Below are 9,052 nucleotides of genomic sequence, written 5' to 3' on the forward strand. Positions count from 1 at the left end.
AAAAAAAAAAAAAAAAATATATATATATATATGCACAGAACAGTAAATTAAATTTTTTTCTTTATAAAGCAAAAATAAAATGTGAAATGTAAAATCTTTGTGTGGAACCACTAAATGCAGTTTGGAGAACATATTTTAATGCATTCTTCTGGCAACACCAGATTCTACCTCTATTTTTTAATTTAATTTAATTTTGTTTATTTTATTTCATTTGCATCAGGTTCTCACTCTGTTGCCCAGGCTGGAGTGCAGTGGTACAATCACGGCTTATCACAGCCTGGACCTCTTGGGTTCAGGCAATTCTTCCACATCAGTCTCCCAAGTAGCTGGGACTACAGGCGTGTCCCACCACACCCAGTTAATTTCTCAATTTTTTTTTGAGACAAGCTCTCACTATATTCTTCACCATATTCCTAGGCTGCTCTCAAACTCCTGGGCTTAAGCAACCATCCACCTTGGCCTCCTAAAGTGCTGATATTACAGGCGTGAGCCACCATGCCCAGCCTCTTTGCTACAATTTTAAGTAATCAGTTTTGAAAAGATGCATTTTAAAATAAAGATGTTATAATAAGATCAACTGAATAACCTTATAAGGAGATGATGTTATTCGTTCTCCAAATAGTACTTGTCCAAGATTTTCAGATGGTCTTTTCTTTTCAGAGTCCTGACAGAAGTCAAAACTAAAAGAGGAAAGGTTCGAGTAAGATAAAAACATAAATAAATCAATATTTGTAACTTATATAGCCTCTCCACTGTTAATGCTATTTCTTCACAAAAGACCCAGAATATACCTAATTATGATTTATAGACTTCATTATATATTTCTTTAGGTTGCTTCACCTCTGAAAACTATGAATTCATGATTTTAAATCTTTATGTGACTGCTCTTGACTTTTTAAATGTAGGTAATTACAATCTTTAAAAAAACTCATAGTATTTTCAGAGTTAAACTTCAAATTACATAATAAGACACAAGCAATAGTTGTTTTGTTTTTTTGTTTTTTGGTTTTTTTTGAGTCAGAGTCTCACTCGCCCAGGCTGGAATGCAGTGGTATGCTCACAGCCACAGCACCCTTGACCTGCGGGGCTCAGGTGATCCTTTCGCCTCAGCCTTCCAAGTAGCTGGAACTACAGGCATGTGCCACCATACCCATATAATGTTTTGATTTATTGTAGAGATGAAGTCTCACCATGTTGCCCAGGCTGGTCTCAAACCCCTGGACTCAGGCAATCCTCTCGCCTCCAACAAGCAATAATTTAAAGCCTGTACTAATTCTAACTTGAGACATTTAGAAAGTATAATTATCAGCCGGGCTCGGCTCAGCCTGTAATCCCAGTGCTTTGGGAGGCTGAGGTTAGTGGATTGCCTGAGCCCGTGGGTTCGAGACCCGCCTGGGCAACTTGGTGAGACCTCATCTCTACAATAAATCAAAAAATTAGCCGGGCATGGGAGTGCACACCTGTAGTTCCAGCTACTTGGAAGGCTGAGGCGGAAGGGTCACCAGAGCCCAGCAGGTTGAGGCTGCAGTGGCCGGGGGCGTGCCACTGCACTCCAGTCTGGGTGACAAAGTGAGACTCCAACTCAAAAAAAAAAAGAAAAAAGAAATTGTAATTATCAGTTCTGATCAAAGGAGAATTTTTTCTTAGTTGAATTCTCTGTCGCCCAGGCTGGGGTGCAGTGGCACACTCACGGCCATCCCAGCGTCAACTTGTTGGGCTCCTGCGATCCTTTCGCCTCAGCCTTCCAAGTAGCCTGAACTACAGTCACGTGCTACCACAATTGGCTAATTAGTTTGATTTATTGTAGAGATTATCATCTCACCAAGTTGCTGCACAGGCTGGTCTCAAGCCCCCGGGCTCAGGCAATCCACTGCCTCAGCCTCCCAAATTGCTGGGATTACAGGTTGAGCCACCGAGTTGGCCAATCAAAGGAGAATTTAAAGAACAAAGTCTTCCCCAAACACATTTTCACATACTCATTCACAAATCAAAGGGCTAGAGGTAAAAAGAATTACGGCTACCTTTCAGTAAATTTGAATATAAAATGCCTCAAGTAGAAGACAAAATGAATAATAGTCTTGCATAGTATTTTAAATACTCATACTCACCCTTCATTTATACTAGGTATTTTAATAGAAATTAAATCTGATTTTATTTCTGCTTAATTCAAGGGAAAAAAACCAAAGGGAACTAAAATCATTTTTTTTCTAAAACTACTTCATTTGCCAGGCAGTGGCGCAGGCCTGTAATTGCAGCACTTTGGGAGGTGGAGGCAAGAGGACTGTCTGAGCCCAGCGTTCGAGACCAGACTGAGCAACTTGACGAGACCACATCTCTACAATAAATCAAAAAATAAGCTGGGTGTGGTAGTGCGTGCCTGTAGTTCCAGCTACTTGGAAGGTTGAGGAGGAAGGATTGCCGGAGACCAGCAGGTCAAGGCTGAGGTGGCTGTGAGTGTGCCACTGCACTCCAGTCTGGGTGACAGAGTGAGACTCCTACTCAAAAAAATAAATAAATAAAATTCTTCATTTATTGTTATTCTCAAATGACTGATCATGTAATAACTGCTCCCTACTAAACTAAGCATCTTCATACATTGGAAACTTCAGTATAAACTTGTATATTACATTTTTTAGAAATAAGCTATAATTCTGCAAATGTTTTAAAGTCCAAAGTGTAGTAAATTTATAGTTTGCCTTTTTGCCTTTTTTTTTTTTTTTTTTTTTTTTTTTGGTCCTGAGTGTGCCACTGAGTGACAGAGTGAGACTCCAACTCAAAAAAACAAAAAATCCAATTTTCTACTTTTTTTTTTTTGAGTTGCAGTCTTACTCTGTGTCCCAGGCTGGAGTGCAGTGACATGCTGCTCACAGCCACCACAGCCTCGACCTGCTGGGCTCAAGTGATCCTTCTGCTTCAGCCTTCCAAGTAACTAAAACAACAGGCATATGCCACCACACCCAGCTAATTTTTTGATTTATTGTAGAGACAAGGTCTCGCCATGTTGCTTAGGCAGGTCTCAAACCCCTGAACTCAGGCAATCCTCTTGCCTCTGCCTCCCAAGGTGCTGTAATTACAGGGATGAGCCACTGCACCCAACTAACTTCCTTTGTCACACATTGAAAGCTTTGTATTCTAATCATTTCTCCTGTTACGTTTATTACAAAATTACCACCACATTTGTTAATATATTCAGGGTTTTCACTCATTATCTTGGAAAACTTAAGACACATATTAACACAATTGTATCATACCACACTTACGTATCATATTCATAAGGTAGCACAGATTTCGCTGAGTCCAATCTATTTACAAATAGTGCCACTGATGACTAAAAGAAAAGAAGAAGGACATGTATTAATAACACAAAGTAAAATAAGGTAGCACTCCAAATACATAATAAATTAACCCAAATGTAATTGGGTCTATTGCTATCATCAATTTATAACTGTATAGTTATAAATTTATAATTTATTATAGTTATAAATTTATAACAGTTATAAATTTATAACTCAGTACAATTATAAATTTTTAATATAGTATAGCTATAAATTCATAACATTTCATTTATCTATCATTACTGGGTTCTCAGATTCGCAAATTTTTCAGATACCTCAGCCATTCTTAACCTGTTTTTAATTATAGAACCCTTTGAAAGTATGATGAAAGCCATGGTTCCTCTCCCCAGAAAAACACACATTTTCACTAAATCCTCAGTTCAGTTTTAAGAGGCTTCATAGTGTCCCTGGAGTCCATGGAACTCAAGTTAAGAACTTGAGATAATTAAAGCTACCTGTATTAAATTCTTTTCTTTTATTATGTTAACTATTTTCATAAGAATCATTCTAAAATACACTTCACTCTCTCCTATCTTAAACAGAACATAATGATCACAATATAACCTTCCTTGATTACTCAGGGTCATTTTAGACTTCAATCATTTCACCTGTTTTAACACTATGACAGTCTCAGGATCAAATAAGGTAAGAAGACCTTTTTATCCCAAAATTAAATGGCAGTAGATGGCTACCTATACCTCCACTACCCACATCCCTTCACCCCGACCAAACAACTTAAATTTATTTGTAAAGATGTAACTCTTTCATTTTGGTTATCAGTTGTCATTTAGGCCTCCTCCTCCTCCTCCTTCTCCATCTTCTTTCTCCTCCTAATCCATTTGTGGAATAAATAAGCAGACTCATTAAAACTTCATACAAAAGAGTATCTGTGGCTCATCATGGGACATTTTTCTTGATTTGTGGATCTCAGCTATATTCCTGATAGTTTACCAGATTGGATTTTTTTTTTTTTTTTTTTTGAGTAGGAGTCTCACTCTGTCACCCAGACTGGAGGGGCAGTGGCACGCTCCCGGTCACCGCAGCCTTGAGCTGCTGAGCTCAGGTGATCCTTCCGCCTCAGCTTTCCAAGTCGCTGGAACTACAGGCACATGCCACCATGCCCAGCTAATTTTTTGATTTATTGTAGAGATGAGGTCTCACCAGGCTGGTATTGAACCCGTGGGCTCAGGCAAAGATTGGATTTTTTTAATGACTAAAACAGCAAACTTGAGTAATCACTTTATCATTTTCAAAATTCCATGTGCTACTTTTAAAAAAATTAAACATCTGCTATCAGCTTTATCATATGGTTACATGTTTTAAAATATGTAAAAAAATTATCAAGTTTGGAAACAAATATAAAAAGCCTTACAGCAGGGCATGTGAAGGAGGAAGAGAGGTGGCTATATCCTATAATCCCAGCATTTTGGGAGGCTGAGGTGAGAGGATTGCCTGAGCCCATGGGTTTGAGACCAGCCTGGGCAACTTGGCAAGACCACGTCTCTACAATAAATCAAAAAATTAGCCGGGTGTGGTAGCGTGCACCTGTGGTTCCAACTACTTGGAAGGCTGAAGCAGAAGGATGGCCTGAGCCCAGCAGGGCGAGGCTGCGGTGACCGGGAGTGTGCCATTGCACTACAGTCTGTGCAACAGAGTGAGACTCCAACTCAAAAAGAAAGGAAGGCCGGGTGCGGTGGCTCAGCCTATAATCCCAGCACTTTGGGAGGGCGAGGTGAGAGGATTGCCTGAACCTGGGGGCTTGAGAGCAGCCTGGGCAACTTAATGAGACCTTGTCTCTACAATAAATCACAATAACTAGCCAGGTGTGGTGGCGTGCGTCTGTAGTTCCAGCTACTCGGAAGGCTGCGGCGAAAGGATCGCCTAAGCCCAGCAGGTAGAGGCTGCGGTGGCCGTGGGCGTGCCACTGCACTCCAGCCCGGGTGACAGAGTGATACTCCAACTAAAAAGAAAAAAAAAAAAAAAAAACCAAAATAAACCTCAGAAGCCATTAAAAAAAAACTTTATAAATTATAATAAAAATCAAATTGTCTAAATAGCAAAAATAACTACTATAAGCATAATCAAAAAACAATTTAAAAGAAGCATGCGCTAGCCGGGTTCGGTGGCTCAGCCTGTAATCTCACGCCTTGGGAGGCTGAGGTTAGTGAATTGCCTGAGCCCGCGGGTTCGAGACCCGCCTGGGCAATTTGGCGAGACCTCATCTCTACAATAAATCAAAAATCAGCCGGGCATGGTAGCGCACGCCTGTAGTTCCGGCTACTCGGAAGACTGAGGCGGAAGGATCGCCGGAGTCCAGCAGGTGGAGGCTCCGGTGGTCGGAAGCGGCCACTGCACTCCAGTCTGGGCGACAGAGTGAGACTCCAACTCAAAAAAAAAAAAAAAAAAAAAGAAGCATTTGCCACACATCACAGACAAGGGACTAATTTCTTGATCTAAGAGTTCCCACAAATCAATGTTTTAAAAGTTTAACCTACTAGAAAAATGGACAAAGGATATACAGATAATTAGCAGAAAATAAAATATAAATATCCTTTAATTATTAAAAAAGATCCTCAATCTCACTCCTAACAAAGCGATGTAAATTAAAAAAACAGCACACAATTTTTCACCCATCAAATTGTCAAAGATCCAAATGTTTGATAACACATTGTTGCCAAGCTATAAAGAAACAGGTACAGTCACACATTATTGGTGAGACTGTAAATTAGTACTATGTCCACAGAAATTTGGTTATAACAAAATTGTTAAATGTATATATTCTTTGACTCAGCAATTCCACTCCTAGTATTTTGTTCCACAGATATAATCCCACATGTGGCAATATTCGGTAAAATCAAGAAAGTGGAAACAAGTTAAACACATAAATAAGAGACTTGAAAATCAGTGATAATACATCATATAATGGAAAATGCTATGCAACCATTAAAAAAGAATAAAGCTGCCGGGCTCAGTGGCTCAGCCTGTAATTCCAGCACTGTAGGAGGCCGAGACAAGTGGATTGCCTGAGCCCGCGGATTTGAGACCTGCCTGGGCAACTTGGCAAGACCTTGTTTCTACAATAAATCAAAAAAATTAGCCAGCCGCGGTAGTGCGCGTCTGTAGTTCCGGCCGCTTGGAAGGCTGAGGTGGAAGGATAGCCGGAGCCCCGCAGGTCAGGTCGACGCTGGGGTCGATGAGAGCGTGCCACTGCACTCCAGTCTGGGTGACAGAGTGAGACTCCAACTCAAAAAAAAAAAAAAAAAAGAAATGCATGTGAGTATAAATGCAAAAATAACCTAGAATACATGCTAATATATCAGCAGTGGTAATTCTACAGATGTTTGAAGTATTTTTTATTTTTCCCTATCCATATTGTCTAACCTTCTACCATGCGTGTTACTGCTTTTGTAATAGTAAAAGTTTTTTTTTTTTTTTTAAGGGAGTTGGATACTACTGAATCAGGGAAGTGTCAAGTATTAAATATAAAAATAAGACTTGCTAAATGTCAGAAGGTGCAATCTTAAAATAAAAAGTAGAACATGATTAGAGATGAGAGTAAGAGTCTAAAAAGAAAAGACCTTACAGAAAAGAAATTCCAGATGTTTGTTTTGAGTTGGAGTCTCACTCCATCACCCAGGCTGGAGTGCAGCGGCTCACTCACAGCCACTCCGGCGTTCACCTGCTTGGCTCTGGCGATCCTTCCGCCTCAGCTTTCCAAGTAGCTGGACCTACAGGCGCGCGCTACCACACCCGGCTAATGTTTTGAATTCTTGTAGAGACGGGGTCTCCCCAAGTTGCCCAGGCTGGTCTCAAACCCCTGATCTCAGATAATCCTCTGGCTTTGGCCTCCTGAAGTGCTGGTATTACAAGCTTGAGCCACTGCAACCGACCACCAAGATAATATTATTTACCTTTAGAGAATTGTGATAACAAAATGGGACAACTCATGAAAAGGATTTACAATGGCATCTAGCTCATAGTAAGCTTTCAATAAATGGTAACTACTGTCATCATTTGCTTTCTTTCTGAGTCGGAGTCTCACACTGTCGCCCAGGCTGGATGCAAATGACACGCTCACGGCCACCGCAGCCTCGACCTGCTGGGCTCTGGCATCCTTCCGCCTCAACCTTCCAAGTAGCCGGAGCTACAGGCACATGCCCCCACACCCTGCTAATTTTGTTGATTTATTGTAGAGACGAGGTCTTGCCAAGTTGCCTAGGCTGGTCTGGAACCCCTGGGTTCAGGCAATCTGCCTCCGCCTTCTTAGGTGCTGGGATTACAAGTGTGAGTCCCCACGCCCGGCTATTAGTTTTCTTTAGTCAGGTATTTCTGGTACAAATTCTCATCTGTGTGCCCCCAATCCCAATAATTTCTTGACAACCTTCTTTAATAGCCTTATTTTTTAAACGGATTCAAAATTTTGTATATATATTATCTTGGTGTTTGCAGAGGGAGGATTCAGGAGACCAAAGCAAATTAACAAGAATTAAGGGGATAGGCCGGGTGTAGTGGCTCATGCCTATTAATCCCAGCACTTAGGGAGACCGAGGTGAGAGAATTGCTACCACGGGTTCGAGACCGGCCTGGGCAACTTGGCGAGATCTCATCTCTACAATAAATCAAAAAATTAGCAAACAAATTTGATCACACGGAGGTAGAGAATGAAAAGATAGATAACAGAGACTAGGAAGGGTTAGTGAAGGAGGGAGAGAGAAGGAAAAAGAGAAATGGGGTAGAGGGTACAAGCATACAAGTAGATGGAAGAATCAAATTTAAAGTTTGATAGCAGAGGAGAATGACTACAGTTAACAAAAATGTATTGTATTTGGGTGATTAACACCCTAAATACTGTGATTTTATTACTAGAAGTAATATATAGGCAATGAAACTTCACTTGTACTCTATAAATGTGTAAAAAGCAAAATTAAAGAGAGTTTCAAAATGAGAGAGAAAAAAAATTAGCCGGGCGTAGTAGTGCATGCCTGTAGTTCCAGCTACTTGGAAGGCTGAGGCAGAAGGATGCCTGAGCCCAGCAGGTCGAGACTGCGGTGGCCGTGAGCGTGTTATTGCACTCCAGCCTGGGCGACAGAGACTCCGACTCAAAAAAAAAAAAGAGGATAAAAGTGTGAGACCATACAAGTGAAGGGCGACAGAGAATGGTAGGGATATATCTTTAAAAGACCACAGTGAGTGTGTGTGGCCAGGAAGGTAGATTGTATAAGAGGAACACGAAAGAGCGCACACAGAGAAAGGAAAAGTTGCAGATGCTGACTGAGAAAGGAAGAGTTGGGCAGAAAGGGGAGGAGCTTCTTGGGAGGTGCAGCCAATAGGGAGAGAGGGGCGGGGCTTAGAGGGAGGTGGAGGAGCGACCAATGGGGGCTAAAGAGGGAGGGGCTTAGAGGGAGGTGGAGGAAGACCTGAAGGGGATATGGAGGAGCAAAGGGGAAGGGGCCAGAAGGAGCTAAGAGGATAAGAGCCAAGAGGAAGGGAAAGAGAATGAGCTGAGAGGGAGATGATGGAGTAGCCAAGAGAAAGGAGGAGGGGGAGGAGCTGAGAGGGAGTTGATGGAACAAAAAGGGGCGAGGTAGGGAGCTTAGGAGGGGGAGGGGCCAAGATGAGGGGGCGGAGCCTAGAAGGAGAAGGAGGGGCCGAGAGGAAGTTGGCAGAACACAAAGGGGAGGAGTAAGGAGCGGGGGGGGGGCAAGATGGGGGGGGGG

The 9,052-nt window shown here is 41.8% G+C and overlaps 1 protein-coding gene across 1 annotated transcript in view; it reads right to left on the reverse strand.

The window, feature by feature from the left end:
• LOC103272741 (transmembrane 9 superfamily member 2-like) overlaps positions 1–9,052 on the reverse strand; it is a 118,098-nt gene that overhangs the window by 108,355 nt on the left and 691 nt on the right. The window contains exons 2-3 of the mRNA XM_021718655.1: positions 3,261–3,328; positions 587–680 (exon numbers count right to left, since the gene is read on the reverse strand). Coding sequence (XP_021574330.1) covers positions 587–680; positions 3,261–3,328 — 162 coding nt within the window. The remainder of the gene's footprint in view (positions 1–586; positions 681–3,260; positions 3,329–9,052) is intronic.

Source organism: Carlito syrichta, unplaced genomic scaffold (assembly GCF_000164805.1).
Source record: "Carlito syrichta isolate Samal-C Ts95f unplaced genomic scaffold, Tarsius_syrichta-2.0.1 Scaffold313184, whole genome shotgun sequence".
NCBI lineage: Eukaryota > Metazoa > Chordata > Mammalia > Primates > Tarsiidae > Carlito > Carlito syrichta.